General features: G+C 35.5%; 1 protein-coding gene across 4 annotated transcripts in view; it reads right to left on the bottom strand.

The window, feature by feature from the left end:
- Positions 1-18,816, bottom strand: part of LOC140757601 (retinal guanylyl cyclase 1) — a 62,029-nt gene that overhangs the window by 9,869 nt on the left and 33,344 nt on the right. For 3 of the 4 annotated variants that reach the window (XM_073093430.1, XM_073093432.1, XM_073093433.1), the window contains 7 exons: positions 17,646-17,759; positions 16,367-16,492; positions 9,833-9,961; positions 7,275-7,404; positions 3,894-4,016; positions 1,155-1,244; positions 300-423 (listed from right to left, as the gene is read on the bottom strand). In XM_073093430.1, coding sequence (XP_072949531.1) covers positions 300-423; positions 1,155-1,244; positions 3,894-4,016; positions 7,275-7,404; positions 9,833-9,961; positions 16,367-16,492; positions 17,646-17,759 — 836 coding nt within the window. The remainder of the gene's footprint in view (positions 1-299; positions 424-1,154; positions 1,245-3,893; positions 4,017-7,274; positions 7,405-9,832; positions 9,962-16,366; positions 16,493-17,645; positions 17,760-18,816) is intronic. The other variant, XM_073093431.1, reaches the window with a different exon arrangement.

Genomic DNA, 18,816 nt, shown 5'->3' with positions numbered 1-18,816 from the left:
AAATCGCGATATCACAGTGGTTAAGAAACTCGGCCTCTTGATCGAGGGGTCCGAGGTTCAAAATAGTTCAAATACAAGGCACACACCTCTGATTTTTCAGTTATGTGCGTTATGCTAAATCTAGAATGGGGCTATTTTTGACCCCTTAATAGCCTAAGAACTAATGAAGTTTTATTTACTCATATTCATTTATGTATTAAAATTTTAGAGACTGATCAGAATGTCAAGTTTAATAATTGTAGTCCAAACTGTTTTTGAATGATTAAAGTTTAAACAAATTCCATTTTTACAATCCTTACCGTTTCGTACGGGTAATCCAGAAGCGACCATGTAGGAATCGCCAATAGTCTCTATCTTGTACACATCGTAGCATTCGATCCGTTCATCAAACAGCTTGTAGACCGAGTTGAGGAAACTTATCACCTAGAAAAAATGCTTTGAACGTGAAACAACCAAATATGATAAAACTATGATCGTCATCGGTCATCACTGACGAGAATTGTAGAAGATCAAGTATGGTTACGAGTAGCAGACGAGCATGCAGTCCACCTGATGGTAAGTGGCTACTGCCGCCCATGGACATCCGTAATCAACCCCAGATAGGATTAGATATATCCTGCCTGAGGTCGGCCACAGATGCGCCGCTACCCCTGGATTAAGATTAAGCTAGAAAAGTATGTATCCCTGACCACACTCTTCAATCCAGACCACAGCAGCGCTTAATACTGCTGTTATAAGGCAGAAATAGGTGTGGCGGTCGTGCCGTCGGAGTTGAACCACAAAGGGTTTAACCACCTTCAAAAATAAAGTACTAACATCACACCCATTCTTAACGTGAAACAGAGAGCTGTTTCTCTGTTTCCGTAGAAGAGTTTGGATGCTGGCTTACTTTGATACAAAAATACCATCTCAGGAGCAACTCATCTCTGATCGACTTCACGCAGATCCTGTTTTATATGGAATTGATATTAAATTGTATTTTATTATGACGTACGTTACTTCATCGCTACTCAACATTGTTTTTCACGTGATTTTTATAAATTTTCTCATATTTAAAATACAGGGATGGTTTTAGTAACTAAATTTGATTTTAGTAATACAACCGATTTTTTAAGATTACTATGTGTAAACTGAAAGCATACTACAAACTTTACCTGATATGGTGTAGAAACTGCTGCGATTGCTGTAAATCCAACGATATCACTGAAATACACAGTGACTGACGCGAAGAATTCTGCTGGGACCTGGAGAACATAGAAGAAGTAAATTAATTTAATGTGTTAAATAATAATAAACGCTTCACTATATTATAGCCCAGGCAAATAAGGGTAACCTCGGAATGCAAAAAAAAAATTACAAACAAAAGTTGTAGAAAATTTAATCCTCTACAATATTTATAAAAGTACAAATAGCATAAAACCTATAGAAAACGAGATATTTGCAATAAATGTATAAAAAACGTTTTTTTGAATTTTGACCTTGGATTTTATGTAGACGCGGATACCCTACATTAGGTAGGTTTTGAGACAAGTTTTAGATGGTCAAAATAAAGGTTTTTAAAACTTTACAGCCAACTATATCTCATTCCTAGAGTCTTGGCCTTATTTGACTAATTTGCCTGGGATATTATTATTGGTTAAATTGATCCACAGACATTACAAGCAGTTCAATGTAGATCAAAGCACGGAGCTAATACATTCAGGTACCGCTGAATAAACTTACGTCTACCCAAAAACAATAATAATACGCATGTCATGCCTACCAATACAGTAATAATTTCCGCCCTTGGAAATCTATCATCAACCTCAGATAGAATTGGACTCCTACCTGCGGTCGGGCTACCCGGCTACCCCTTTTTTTCTTTTTTTTTTTTGTTTACGAGGGGGAAACCTCCAAAAGGTACCCAGTGTCGTAGGAGCGACACGGGGTTATGTGGGATTCTTACCGCACTAAAACCCCCCCGGTGGCCGTCCTCAGCGTTGCCAAGAGGACTCCGGGATCTCCTACGGAACGTAACCGGAGTCCTCGGAATGCGTTGCCCCTTCGGGCTCCTCCTAGGCGAGCGTCAGGTCTCACCACACCGTCTGGTGTTTACGACGGTATGCGACCATTGATACCGCCGTTCTTCCCAGATTTGCTTGCTGGACGGCTCGACCTCCCAATCTTGCCGCCCGCAACCCCGGAAGCCCCCTTTTAGTCGCCTCTTACTACAGGCAGGGGAAACCGTAGCCCTATTCTAGTCCCGGGACTACAGGGACACACCCGGCTACCCCTGCGTATTGAACTTCCCTGGAACGCCTCTTGGCAACTGATCGTTTGATATACTTTTCAAATCAGGATACAGTAATACTAAACACTGTTACAAAGCCTCTGCAGGTGAACTAATAAGGGTGGTATAGTTCGCGCCAAACTGCTAGTCCGTTCAATATACCACCTTCAATTAATTAAAGTTAATAAAGTACTTAACCCTCATCTACAATAATATTATAAAGAGGAAAACTTTGTTTGTTTGTTTGGTTGTAATGAATAGGACTGAAACTACTGGATCGATTTTAAAAATTATTTCACCATTTGAAAGGTACATTATCCACGAGTAACATAGGCTATATTTTATATAAAATATATTTGATAAATAGATTTTGAGGCGGTACTAATTTTGCCGAGTCAGCTAGTAGTTAATAAAGAGAATAAAATGACATTATTTTAAAGTGTTTTATGAACATAAGGAAACTACAAAAATAATTAGGCGGGCCTGGAGGGCCTCATTTCAGTAAACAATGAAAATGATTAATACAAAAAGTTGGAAATATGCAGCCTTACAAAATTTGGCAGAAAATTTGGAAATTTGTAGCTCAAATTTAATTTATCTACCAGGATTAAATTATGTTATGCTATAAAAAATAAAATTTTGAATATAATGAAATCATAATGTGTGGGATTTTCGATGACTGTGCAATATTCTAGTAAGTATTAGAGTACAGTATATCGTGTTACAAAATGTTAAGAAACAACGATTTTTCAAGCGCTTAAGCCAGATTTATATACAAAATTAACTTTTATATAAATATTCCTTTACTTTTGTGATATTGAAGCCAATTATTATGTGAACATTTTTGAACTGAAAACTTCTTTAGCGTTGTGCACTTTTTGTGATGGGTAAAAATTGTAAAACTCGCGTCAGGACGCGTGGCCTGAATGAAAATTCGTAAGACGGCAAAGCAAACTGTAAAAGTCAAGATGTCATCCGGTGTCATCATAGAAAAAAATATGTCCATGGGTGTCAGTTTCATTTTTTATTCGAAAGTTTTCACTTTTGCCGGCACTGTTTTTTACCATAAGCCTCCAAAAAAAATGCAAATATTCATTTGTAAGAAAAAAAATAATAACAGCGTGACAATTGTTGGAAAGGGTAGGAATGCTGCGCAAGTAAAATAATGTTTTTACGATGATAACTGACCACCTTACGCCTATTTGTAAATAATTAATAACAATGAATTTGTCATGTGTCGTACAATGAATATTAATAATGTACGAATTGTTATTATAAATTTCACACATTTCCATGTAGTAAACACACAGTAATGTCTAGAATACCTTTACCATGATGAATAACCATTTTGTAATGAATGTCGTCATGGGTTCGTGATATATATGTACAATTATTTATATAAACCATACCTAACATCAAAACAGAGTAAACATTTATAACCGCAAAGCATTTATTTACAGCACTTGCTGCTGTCTTAGTTATTGTTATGCAATTGTGTTCAGTGCTTTAATAACACTCATTATCCTATCAATCTCTATCACTTAACACGTGAGAATCTTGTATGTGTAGGTGTACAAGGATATTTCTGAAATAATGTCAACAGTAATCAATGTAGGATTATTACCTGTTGTGTTTGCTTCAGTTGCTTCGCAACGCTCGGTGGTAACATCTGGTACAATAAAGAGTCACTCAGTTCCTTTTCATACTCCAGCTCGCGGGCTTTCTCTGCAAGGTTCCGTGAGTAGACCTACAAAATTATAATTGATATGGTATTATTTATGACTTCCACTTTGATAGCCTGGGATATACCTATCATCACCTGGGTGATCATAGACTTTCATAAACTTGAAAAAAATATAATATTTCGGTATCCTTTATAGCAAATCTGAAATGCGTGTCTAAAATGTTGTTTACTCTTTAATCACCCGTGTTTATAGGCGACTAGCCGACCCGTGCCCACTTCGTTGGGCGTTAATTATAATTTTGTGATGCAATTATGTTGTAAGAACTAATAAAGAACAACATTTTCGATGAACGTTATGGTCGGTCTATACTGAACCGTTTTGTTAGCGCACGCCGGTAAAGCATCACATCTTTCCCAATTTCCGCTGACTTGATACACAGGCCATTCTTTTTTCTGAACTTTTTGTTCAATCATAATAAAATATAGCCTTTAGCGTACGTGAATAGTGTAGCTTTCTGATTGTGAAATAACATTCATGATCGGTTCAGTATTTCCGAAGATTAACCCTTACAAACAAACAAACAATCAAACTTACTAACTTTTCCTCTTTATAATATTATTATAAGTAATAACATAATAAGTATAAGTAATAAATAATAAGGATAAGTATAAGTAAGTATAGATTATGAATTAAATTAGAAGAGAGAAGAAGAATTTGAAGGCGTGAGTAATTAAATATTTTTTTCGGTACCGGTTTTATTATGGTACTTTTGTCCCTTGACATAGATGGTGGGATCTTTTGGTTACTTCCATCCCCATCAAAACAGTAGTGACTTTCATCCTAAGTCACTACTGTTTTTTAAGTTATTTAGCGATAACTTAGCTACTGATGATCTGGTGCTTGTGCAATTACAATAAACATTAAGTAATTAATTCACAGACCGTTTTTAGATATAGGTCTGTGATCTAATTATATTTTATTTTCAAAACATACAATATTTATTTGTTTTAGTTAATTACAGTTGGCATCGTAACAAAAATATCTTTATATTAAAAGAAGATAATATATACTAAATGAACATACATTACATTTTGTACATTTTGGACACCTAATTATGGATCAGACTATAAGTGCAATGTTACTTGTTGAGTGCATTTATAGTCGTCACAATTTAGTAGGCCCATTTTGACACATGCCATCCTAATGTCATTAAAGTTTTGAACTAACTTTGTATGCACGTATAACACGTAATTGGAAAGTCAATTACTTCTAAACATACAATAACGCAATAATTTGTTAACCAGAGTAATTAATAAAATTTATAAATTGTATTACACATTTTATTTTAGGTAAAAAGTGTCCAGAAACCAATTTATCCTACAATCAAAAAGTATTATAGGGCGTCTTTGCAATGTTATGTCAGTCGGATAATTTGGCCGGTTACGCCCATGTCCGGCTACAGAATGCGGGTTCAAACCATTCGAAAGAAACCATAATCGATTTTTAAATAATCGAAACTTGGAATTATCAATAATTAATTATGCATCCCTTTTTCATCATAACAACAATGAAATAATTGAGACTTTGTTCCTTAGTGAAAGGTAAAATGAAAAAAATAAATACATGTTACGATATCAGGAGCAATGCTTTATTTAATCTTTTGAAAATGTATAAATCTTTAAATTACGAAATAATTTATTTTTTTCTCTCCTTTTTATTAAATCTTTAGATGATTTAGTAATATACTAACCAATATTCTGTTAACGAAATATTAAGTTATCTATACAATACGATATGGGGTTGTAATCGATTTTTCGTAAAAATCGTTCTCTTTGGTTATCGATTTCACATGCTTAGTGCCGCAGCGAATGTGTCAAAATGGGCCTATTAAATTGTGACGACTATATATCGACGGTCCCTACGAATAAAGCGACATGTCAAAAATTGCATTTTTTTATTGCATATATGGCTTTGGATTGTCCATACGCGTATGCCTATAGAACATTTTTCTTTAAATATGATGTATTTTACTAGATTTATCATTCGTATAAGAGAACAAGTATAACATTTACAGGAAATATGTGTCGTAAATGCGGATATCTATACTTATCGCTTTGTACGATGTCTTAAAAAGCGCGCCACTCTGCATGAACGCGGTCATGTCTAACTTAACATCACGTCTAAAAAGCATATTTTCCGCTATAAATAATAAGTAAGAACACAAAAAAATGTAATTGTTTTTCTAACCTGCAAAAGTAAGATATCAATGTAAAATCTGAGTAAGATATTAATACCGTTTTCATGTTTTCCACGTATAAAGTTGTATCTCAGACTTGTCTGGCATACTTTTATTTGCCTTTTCACGTAGAAACAGGCATCTGTCAGTTTTTCTGGTAAATATAAAAAAAAAACAATATTTAAAAATACTAGTACAAAATACTGAAAGCTATAACAACATTATAAAAAAAAAATATTCTTAGAATTGTATAGATAATTATTGTATAGAGTGGTTTGAACATTAATTACGCTCTCCTGTAATTCTGCGTTTTTGACATCTCGCTTTATACGTAGGGACTGTCGATATACGTTATTTTTGTACATGACATAATTTAATAATTAAGCATACTTCGATATTTCTTTCAAAAGGCAAATACTGACTTTTTGGTCCGAGGTGAACATACTAGTGCGTACGTATGTACGATAGTACGTAGGTAATATTTGTTACGAGTACATCTATTCATTCTTGAGTAGTTCTACTTAGTCGTACGTACGTACGACAATGAATGAGTAGTATATTATTCATTCCTGAATTTATTCTAATAACGTCAAACATGTTTATTTAACCATTAGATCATCCACCACCGTTCATGTTGAACCTACTTAACCATCATTTGTTTTGTATAATTATATTAATGTTAATGAAAATATTAATGTCTATATTTTTGGAATTACCTAATTAGTCAATAATATATACTCATGGGCATTATCATTATTGCCTGCGACATTGAAAGCATTTATTTTTTATGTCAAATTGAAACTGATATTGTGTTTGTAAAGTAAACGTATTATATAATATGCGTACCTATATTATGGAATATATTTGGATGTAATTTCACGTTTTTCAACGTTCGTTGCATGTTTAAACGATCGTGTAATAACTTACAGTAGTGTGTGGGCAAGAACACAGTAATATTTTACAATGAACACTAGCTACGGGGCGTCGTGCAGTTGTAAGCGATTTTCTAATTTTCTTTTAGGGTTACGTCTAAACGAAAATGGGACTCTCACAACATTATAATGATCATTTAATCGAAAGTTACCTGTATAGTATTGACAGCATTCCTGACCAACGCGATAATGATGGGTGACACCACGCAAACCAGGATGAGAATGCCAGCACACACCGCTTCGCTACGTCTGGCCTCCCGGAGGCTTTCATTCACGCCTTCCCTGTGAAATACCGATCCTGTTTTAGAGATTATGGTATTTTATGGTTCGAATAAGGAGGTACCACCACGACATCTATTTGATTCACATCTAGCTGAGCGGGACTGTGTCCGCTTCGGATAGTGTCGTAAGGAACGAATTTATCGGAGGCGTCCTGATTTAGTTCTCTGAGAACTAAGTTACAACACCTCGGTAGATCATCGGTAGGCCGCAAAGGCCGTTCAGCTGGTAACCTTCTTGTGTATCTCACACACCGATGGGCGCAAGCCATCGAGAGCAATGGTAAAGCGTTGGCGGTTACCCTGGATATCGCTAAGGCCTTTGACCGGGTTTGGCATAGGGCCCTTCTAGCGAAGCTTCCATCTTACGGTATTCCTGAGAAGTTATGCACATGAGCAACCAGCTTTCTGTCGGAGCGGCACATCAAAGTCGTTGTTGACGGGCTCTAGATACCTACAGGCAACACTGACCATTTACCATCATGTAGTCTGCCTTTTCATATTATGTTACAAAAAAATATATGTTATAAAGATGTTACCTTTTCGATAATAACCTTATTTTGAAGGACGTATACTTGAGAAATACTATTTTTATTGCACATGTGGTTATATAATACGAGTATCTTACATCTGTTGTATCTAGGACTATCCTCAAAGTAAAAGACAAAAGGTCCGCCTAGCAGTCACGTAGCTAATAAAATCTCTATTTGCTCAGATTCAATTGAACGCTGAAAACGTCGCAGTAGAACAAATTGAAGATTGAGTGGCTTCTGTAATTAAGAACAGGCCTGATTGATACTAATTCCTTTCTAATCTAGATATAGCTCCAATTTGGGATTTATTTTTGTTTTGTTTTGTGTTACAAATAAGATGTTTCGATTACAGTCCCACTGCTGGGCGTAGGTGTACTCACAGGATGGATTAGGCCATAGTCTACCGCGCTGGCCAAGTGCACAGTACACCGTACACAAGTAAACTGGCTTCAAGTGCGACCTTTCGGGTACGATCGCCGGCCAGACAGACATCTGAATAAAGAATTTATATATCTGTTCTGGGTCCAGGTGTTTGCACTCGTATATTTGTTTTGTATGTCCATGGCACCCTTTTTATTCGAGAGGGAACCTTCAACGAGACCACATGGGAGCAACGCCGGGTTATATGGGACTTTTACCGCACTAAAACCCCCCCTGGTGGCCGTCCTTAACGCTTGTTGGAGAACTCCGGGATCTCCGACGCAACACAACCGGAGTCCTCCAAGCGTGATGCCCCGATCGGGCTCTGTCCTGGCGGAGCAGTTTTCGCTCCTCGCACACCATGTAGTGTTTACGACGGTATGCGACCACACATGCCGCCGTTTTCCCGGGATCGCTTACTGGTCGGTTCGAGCTGCCACTCTTGCCGCCCGCAACCCCGGAAGCCCCCTTTTAGTCGCCTCTTACGACAGGCAGGGGATACCGTTGTCCTATTCTGGTCCCGGTGCCACAGGGAAAATGTCCATGGCACCCACGATACAGGGAATCCTAGTGGGGGCTGTGAGTGTAGAATGCGACTTATTTTCGTTTTAGTTAAATGTATTATTAGACTTTATATAGTTGTCGTACATTATTAACCTGAAGACTTTTTAAGGCCTTTTAAAGATTTTATCACTATGTCTTCCTTTGTGTACTTATTTATTTAAAGGATCATACACAAAATACAGCAGTTCTTATGGGTCTAAATCTTAAAATTAGTTTTTTTGTAATTTTAGTTACGTACGAACACAACATGCATGGTAATTAAAGATAGGTGCATTAACATAAATCTAAATATAAATTAGGAAGTTAATGTTATAGATAAAATATACATAAATGATGCATTATGAAATGAAAATACTATAACCATGAGCATATGGGATAAATAAGATTTACAATAAATATGATATTTAGGATGGCGAGGCATTTATGATATACATATAAAAAAACGCTTTCTACACTCACAACCCCACACTAGGATTCTCTGTATCGTAAGTGCTATGGACACAAACAGACAAATACACAAACACACAGACCCAGAATCTCTATTCTATCTATCTAGAAATCTAAATTCTTCATTTAAATTTGAATATGTCTGGCCGGGGATCGAACCCGGGACCCTCTGCGCGTCAGTCCGGCATGGTGACCGCTTCGCCACGCGGGTGGTCATGGTCGTCAATGTCGTCATATATTATTATGATTTGGAAAAAATGTCAGTGTTTGTACATATTATATTATATATATAATATTATATTACTTTACATACGAGCTTAGATTTCATAAGAAATTGGGTTCAAAGCCTTATAGATGTAACTTTTAAACACTGCAAGTTTATCGTGGAAGATGTTTAAGGTGTCCATGCTTAGAAACTCTAGTAGTAATACTTACTAATACCTTATTTTAAAAAAATCATTACTATACCTGATATATTCTCTAAGCTGTTTTTGTACCGCACGCAGTTTGTCCAACAGTGTGGCGGTTTGGTCGAAGTACTCTATAGCGTCACTCACACTGCCGTCCTGATGCCGGTTGTCCACTATTTGCTGGTTTCTAAAAGAATAAATACCTTTAAAGGTGGAAAAACCCTCTGTGGTCAGACTCCGGCGTCACCACCATACCTATTTCTGCCTAAAAGCAGCAGTGTTAATTAGCCGCTGCTGTGTTCTGGTTTGAAGGGTGTGGCAAGGGAGACATACTATTCCAAAGCATCCCAAGTCCAAGCAAGCATTACGTCCTCAGGGGTAGCGTAGTATCTGTGGCCGATCTCAGGTCTAATCTAATCTTATTTGGGATTAGTTACTTCCTACACAAGTCGCCAGCGATCATGTTTCGACATCGTTTGCTTGGGCTGTCGCTCTTAAATTGCAGCCATCATCATCATATTCTCATCAACCTATAACTGTCCCATTGCTGGGCACGGGTCTCCTCTCAGAATGAAATGGATTTGGCCATAGTCTACCACGCTGGCCAAGTCCGTATTGGTAGACTTCACATACCTTTGAGATTTTTTATATAAATCTCTCAGGTGTGCAGGTTTCGTCACGATGTTTTCGTTCACCGTTTAAGCAAGCAATTAATTTCTAATACGCATATAACTTTAAAATGTCAGAGGAGCAAGGGATTTGCACCTCGGACATCTTGTTCGAGAGGCCGTGATTCTTAACCATTAGGCTATCACTGCTTAACCATAACAATTGAATTATTACAGCCCTAGTAACCTATATGTACCTTACTTTATCAAAATTATAATAAATGAATAAAAACATACATAAAGTACACAGCTGTGAATATAGAGTACATTAGTCCATTTGCTTGTAAAACATATCGGATTCGCACCCCTTCGAAAACAAACACATTATTCAAACGCATGAACCAATTCAGTGGGGGAGGATTTCAAGTTTCAGCTCTATATTACATGTATCAGTAAAATAAACAATAATTCAATTACCTAATGATGTGAAAATGGTAGAAAAATATACTTAGTTTCTATAGATTTAATGCTACATAAAAAAATATTTTGAATTTAATTTATTTTAAATAAGGTTTACAAATAATTGCAGATTTATATAGATTACAGATATATTCAATTTTTTTAACAAAAAAAATAATAAAACCGACTTCCATGTCACTACAAAGAAAAAGTAATTAAAATAAATGTTAGTTAAATACATATTTCTGAATTCGGGAAATTTGGCGAAAATTTTCAAATTTCCTCGAAATGGGACCCCCTGTGAAACTAGCTAACAATGGTGTTTGAATGATATCGATCAGCCCCGGCATGGCTAAAGAATCGCTGGTCATATATAAAAAAAAATAAAAAAATATACGCCATGAATAGATAACCTCTCTTCCTTTGGGAAGTCGGTTAAAAATATTATAAAACAAGGTCCCTACCGTTTTATTTTCTCAAAACCACAAAGGTTTTGATATCATCGCGGTCACCTATATGTATTGGTTTTACCAATAGACGGCGTGATTCATTAGGAACGATTCAGCACTATATTAGTATTTAAAATCTGTAAACGTATTTGGCGTCACTGCCGCCTATGACTATCAAGTAATCATAATATTATGTCGAAGATGTTGGAAAAATAATGCGTATCAAAATAAACTATTACGACTTAAAACATTTAAGACAGATAACATTTATTTTTCGTAGCATATATTCAAAACTTAAAAAGCATTTCTTGTCTCTTTCCTTCGAACTCTAAAATCCTTATTACTCGAAATCTAAACCTTGGGTAAGCCAAACTAATCAACGCGTTCCATTTCAGTATATACTCGTACTTATTTAAAAAAATATAGGTATACGCGATGAATAGATAACCTCTCTTGTTTTGAAAAGTCGGTTAAAAATGAATTCGACACCTTATAGGTAAATTTTGCACGCCTCATAAGCGAAGCGTTGAGGTTGTGCTCTACTCTCGACATTTCAAAAAAAGCAGTTTTCTCGAAACTGAAATTGATTTTTTGTTATTTATATTGCACTTATAGGTTAATTTGAGTGCACTAATATCAAGTCACATAATTTACATTTGCAACTGGATAATATGATACCTCGATGATATAATATGATACCTTTATGTAAAAAAATGTTATAAATAAGCTACAATCTTTTAAAAAACAACAATGTAGATGTCATTGTTTCTTAGATATTCAGTCCTCTATAATTCTATGAAATGTATTAGGATTACGTTATGTTATGGAATTAACGTGCACGTGTGTTCACACGATGTCAGGTGTTTTATTGTGGGTAATTTTTATTGCTACCGATGTTATTTAGTTTTATGTTTGATATGTATTACAATATGTATCATATGTATGTAATCATATGTATTACATATACAGGGTGAATTTTTAAAACGGGCCTTCAGGGCCAAATCCGAAACTATAAGGATAAGCGAAAAAAGCTGAAAGGAGTTACGAGGCCGATTATGATAAAAACTAAAACTGCATCATTAGTTTTTTAAAATATTTTTTCCACAGCCGGGAATCGAACGAGTTCATTTTGAAAAAAAAAGACACCTCTATATTATTCCACTATCTGATAGTGTCGCTTATAAGGATCAAATTCTGGGAAGTAATGTTATGTGACAAATTAAAGGAAAAGGAAAAATTTTAAGAAAATACGTATTTTTCCATACATTGGCATACTAATCCTTAAGGATTATACATAACAAATGATTTATGTATAATTCTTTAGAAACTTACATAAGTCACACCATTGAAGAATTTGTTGGTTAATCAACTAATTATTCGATGTTATGACTATGACATACGGCTTAGTATGAGAAAGTAATAATTTGGCAAATAAGTTACTGCCGTTTTTAGGATTTATTTTTTAATGAAAATAGATAACTGATTAAATAGTAAATTCTTATTGTTTGTTGTTTAAAACTTCATTTCAACGTTAAATATGATTTTCTATATCTCTTTTTTTAGTAATCACTCGGATTTGACTCTAAAAAGTAATTCTCGCAAATTGTCAACTTTACATCTGTATTAAACGAAACTCCGCCCATAGCTAAATCAGACATAAAAATATAAATTATTGGGAAACAAAACGTCCATTTCGAATGATTAGAAACATTGAGCCAAAAAAAATGTAATACCTACACGAAATATTTAAATTGATGAATGCGGGAACTTAACTGCCAAATTAATATGAAAAAATATGTATTTTCTTAAATTTGAGGCTTTTCCTTGAGTTTGTCATTTATCATTACTTTCCAGATTTTGATCCTTATAAGCAACACTATCAGATAGTGGAATAATATAGAGGGTGCATTTTTTTTTCAAAATTAACTCGTTCGATTCCCGACTAGGGAAAACATTATTTTAAAAAAGTAATGATGCAGTTTTAGTTTTTATCAAAATCGGCCTCGTAACTCCTTTCAGCATTTTTCGCTAATCCTTATAGTTTCGGATTTGGCCCTGAAGGCCCGTTTTAAAAATTCACCCTGTATACGTACACAATTATATAACAAAGACGTTATCAGGCCTAAAGGAGCTTACCAGTTAGCGTCTAGTGGTTCAAATCGGCTTATCAATTTTATTGATGTGTTCGAGGTAAAAAGCAGTGATAGCCTAGTGGTTAAGAAACGCGGCCTCTTGATCGAGGGGTCCGAGGTTCAAATCATAGACACGCACCTATGATTTTTCAAAGTTATGTAGATACGTATTAGAAATTAATTATCGCTTGCTTGAAGCGGTGAAGGAAAACATCGTGAGGAAACCTGCGTGCCTGAGAGTTTTGAAAGGTATGTGAAGTCTACCAATTCGCACTTGGCCAGCGTGGTGGACTATGGCCTAATCCTTCTCATTCTGACAGGAGACCCGTGCCCCCCAGTGGGACAGTAATGGGTTGATGATGATGATGATGATGTTCGAAGTTCGCATCCCAGGCCACCTGATTTTTCAAGTTATGGGAGTAGAAAGTATTATCACTTACTTTAACGATGAACAAAAGCATCGTGAGGAAATCTACTATGTCAAAGATGTGTGAAGTTTACCAATTCGCATTTGACCAACGGTGGAGAATGGCTAAACCCCTTAATGATAGAAGACACGTGCTCAGCAGTAGGTCAGTAATGGGTTAACGAGGATGTGATTATGAGCGTAGCAACAGCGGTCATATTACGTACAATTAATATTGAAGGAAAACATACTAATATTATTATAATTATCACACACCGAATACGGATACAGAGTAATACAATGATTTATTTGTAAGCTAATTATGGTATTATGAACGACGTAAACGTTGAATGAACTTGAACTTATTGTTTGATTAATTACGGGGTTTCCTAACATTGTTATAGTTTCATTGAATATTTAAGTCACAATAACATATATGTACTTTTAAGTATATTACATTTTTGTTGTAAGTAACTCAATTGCATTCGAATTTGGGTTTGATTATTTATTTATTAAGATATACATAAATTAATTTGAAAGTAGAATAATGATCTAATATTATACCTACGTTTTGATATTAAAAAAACAATGTTTTAGTACAAAACAACGGCGAACCCAGGAAAAAACTGTTTATGAATGGAATAAAATAAGAATGTAATACAAAAAGAAAAAAGCTGTGGTTATGATTTAATTATACTTTTCAGAGATAATTAATTAAATAATATTGGGTATTAAAATACCATGAATAGGATTAAGGATGTTATTGGCCTCTATTTAATTCTGTGTTGACTCGTTCATAGATTCATTTTGGGACAACTGTTCCAAAAATCTAAGCTTTTTATATGCGTGTAGCAGACGAGCAGTCCACCTGATGGTATGTAGTTACTGCTACCCATGGACATGTAATCAACCCTAGATAAGATTAGATTCCTACCTGAGGTCGGCCGTAGTTCAGCTACCCCTGAGAACTAAGCTGAAAAGCCTCAGAAAAGTATGTCTCCCTTATCACACCCTTTATACCAGAACATGACGCTCAAACGTTTTTAAGCAGAAATAGACAATCGTTTATGTAGTTAAGGCGTGAAAGTGTGTCAAACAAACACAGAAATTCACATTCGCATTCATAATATTAATAAGGATTAGGATTTAAATTTGAAAACACTATTGTATGTATTGATAAAAGGAAACTGCACAATGGAAAAAACGTATTTCTTACTAAATTAGCAATATTTATTACGAGAAAAGAACTTTTAGTCAAAGATTACAAATGCATTTGTGTTTATCCCGCGCATTACAGTTGTGTCATTGTCTTTTTTCCCGGCACTATAATTACACAGAAATAATGAATGACACTAAAAACTAAAGATAAGGAATGAGCTAATATTATGAATCAAGTGTGTCCGTGTAAACATGGTGTAAACTGATTGTGTGATATTTGATTGTGTGATTCATCTCAATTACCTTATAGCTATAAAATCTCACGCAATAAATGAAAATTATTGTAAGTATATCGACACCGCAAAGTATTTTTTAAGAATTAAGTTTACTCACTCACTTTTTGTTGTCATTATACAAGATTTTACACAGGAAATATGTTCTATTTCTTTCTACGGTTTCTACGCAATTGTTTTATTGTTGTGTTTCCCGCGCTTTTCGTTTATTCACTTTATTTTATTGGCACATGTTACAAAGACAATATGCGTATTCAGCCATTGGCTATTAAATTGAATTGAAATAAATAAAAAAAAAAATGGTTGCCTGTAAAGTCGGTTTTACGGGCGAAGATTTTACGTGACAACGTCTTTTTTTAATAATAATAATCATAGTAATATAATAATAATTACTCCGAGGTCCAATTCATATTATAAACATATTATAAATCCATGACATGCATGTCATTTTTTAAACTAATAATTTACTTAACACTATCAACATTTATCAATAGTATGACATAACCTATAAACTCAGTTTCTCAACTTTTGTGTCAATCTAACAATTAATCAATCAATCATAGTTTACGATAATGAAATATCAGTGTACAATTATTTACCTTTATTGTTGTAGTTGTTGTAAATGATAAATGACAAATCTAAGCACTCCATATTTTCACTACAGACACAGCTGACGATACTTTAACCACACGTGTGAACTTGTATTGTGACGCTTTCTTGTTTTTCCAACGCCAAGAACGTTCGAGAAAGACAAAGACAGAGACACAAGCATGCGCCGATTCAATGCGCCTAATTCTCTAGTGCTGCGCGCGCGGCAGACCGATCATAGTTGAGTGGGAGAGAGACGCAAGGCATTCGGCGGGCCTCTCTCTCGTTCGGTGACTCATCGTAACGTTACCGGGCGTTACACTTTTTCATAAGTGACTCCCAGCCGCAACCTAATTTAAGACGTTGTCACGTCAAAAATTCGTGAACAAATAGGTACTTATTATTATAAAAAAAAAACACTTAATATTCCATGTTATAAAATATTTAGAAATGTTCCGTAAAATAATTTTACTGTAACTTTTTAATTTTGGCAACTTACTTTTTCTCCAATACTTGGTATTCCGGACTGTCTTCTTTGATGTCCATGTGGAGCGGTATAAGGGATGGCACCAAGTTCAAGGTGTTGTCCAGAAGATCCCTGCTTAACACCATATGAGTTATGTATCTGTGGACATGTGAAGGATTACTTGCTGTTCATATAATTTGAGACTGTATGCCCAAAAGTAAAGGATGAAATTATAAGAAAAAAGCAGTATATATAATTAATGCAGTAGGTACCTATAAATCCAATATGGCCGCTTTGCATTTTATTATTATTTTTGGTGACACATTTATGAAATCGTTCTCAGAATCATCTCATCGAGAGGTAAAAAAAAACGTTAGATCTATTTGGAATTATCAATCTTTAAAAAATAATGACAACATCTTTTATGGAGCTTTGGATAGTTAAGTTCAGCTATGTACTCGCCGATTGTCAAATAGAGGCATGCATGCATGAAGCATAGATTAGTAAAGATTACTCACTCCTAACAAGAAAATGTAACCAGTTTTGATTTTTTTACAGGTGTTATACGGCTTTGGCTTTTTGCCTTTCAGCCTAACTTTATTGTATTGTTTGAGAATTGAAATAGTTGCGTAAAAAAGTTTTGCCATGTCTCCGTGCTAAGATGTCCCCAAAATATTGGAAATAATTATTTATTTATTATGTAAATTACGCAGTATTAGTTATTTATTCGTAAAATTTATCTAAAAATGTTTTTATTTGTCAAGAATTCAAAAAAAGAACTTGCTAATAAGCCGTTTGTGGTTTTATTCAATTTCAAGGCGGCGAAGTATCTTCACTAATCTATGGTATGAAGGATGAGTATATATTATAAGTATTATAACCCTCTCGGTACTCGCTTCGCTGCCCGCCCGTTTTTCACAAAATTGGAGTTATTCATAACAAATTTTCCACCTGTCATGGGGCGCAAACTTTACTCGTCATACATACTCATCATTATTCAGCGAATTACTCGGATTTTGCGCGATTATCTAAATGCAGGATTGATGAATCTTTATCGTAGAATGTCGGCGGTAGAATGTTTGAAGGTGGTAGAACCCTTTGTGGTTCGACTCCGGCGACACCACCGCCACATCTATTTCTGCCTATCCTATCTGCGAACCCTATCTGGGGTTGATTAAAGATGTCCATGGGCGGCAGTAGCCATTTACCATTAGATGTACTTCATGTTCATCTGCTACTCGTATATTATAAAAAAAATGTCGGCAAAAATATCTAAGCGTATGATTTCTAAGCTGATGAGATGACATTTTACCTTTCGTGGGCGCGCGGTTGCAAGTATCCCCGTGCGAAGTAATTGATCCCGAGAACAGAAGCAATCCCCTTACACTCAATGCTTCGCAGGAGATTTTTGAACCCCACCAGATATCTGAAATTAAAATTTTATTTTAATCTTATTATATATTGAGTAGTCAGTCAGAGTGATACAGTCCATCAGATGGTAAGTGGCTACTGCCGCCCATGGACATCTGAAATCAATCCTCGACAAGACTCCCACCTGACCAACCACAGATGCGCCGCTACCCCTGAGAACTAAGTTGGAATGCCTCGGAAAAATATGTCTCCTTTGCCAATCTCTTAATTTTTTCACCTTTTGCTAAGGGGGTATCAGGAATAAAGTAGTCTTTGTATGTTCGCGAAAATCAATAAAGATTTCTTAAAACAGGATTCTCTTTAAAGAAGTCGTTAATGCTAGAGGCCCGGACCCCTAAACCCTCTCTTATTTACCCATGACCTGAATTATAACGGAATAACGTCAACGGGTGTTATCGGGCCACACTTCTTGGAAGACGAAAGTCGGCAAGCGATGACTGTTAGAGCCAACGGTTATGTAATGTAATGTGTAATGGCATGTTATTTTTGGTGCCGGAATTGCAAGAATTGCAAAATAATAACTCGGCGATGTGGTTTCAACAGGATGGGGCTACATGTGATGTGGTTAGGGTATTCGTGTTGAAAAATGTTTTACCCGAAAAAATTATTTCCAAATTTCTATAGGGTTACCTCAAATCAGCGGTTTACGAAAATAATCCGAGTAGCTGAAAATGAATATTATTCGGGAAACTAATAAAATATTTGTTTTTGAATAAATGTATTTGAATATGTTGTACGTTTTGTACTTTTTTTTTTTTTAATACCTACCTATTTAAAACGCCAACATCCTTACGGCTCAACCATTATTATTATGTATAGTGTTGCTATACCTAGGCCCTTTTTTTGTTAACGAGGGGGAAACCTTCAAAAGATACTCGGTGCCGTGGGAGCAACATAGGGTTATGTGGGATTTTTACCGCACTAAAACCCCCCCGGTGGCCGTCGTTTGTTGGAGAACTCCGGGATCTTCGACGGAACACAACCGGAGTTTTCCAAATGCGATGCCCCGATCTGCCGTGGGGGAGCAGTTTCACTCCTCGCGCACCATCTGG

This window comes from Epargyreus clarus, unplaced genomic scaffold (assembly GCF_041222505.1).
Source record: "Epargyreus clarus isolate Ecla_fem2 unplaced genomic scaffold, WU_Ecla_fem_2.2 ptg000004l, whole genome shotgun sequence".
Lineage (NCBI taxonomy): Eukaryota > Metazoa > Arthropoda > Insecta > Lepidoptera > Hesperiidae > Epargyreus > Epargyreus clarus.
The sequence above is the reverse complement of the archived record's forward strand: the minus strand, read 5'-3'. Positions and strand labels throughout refer to the sequence as shown.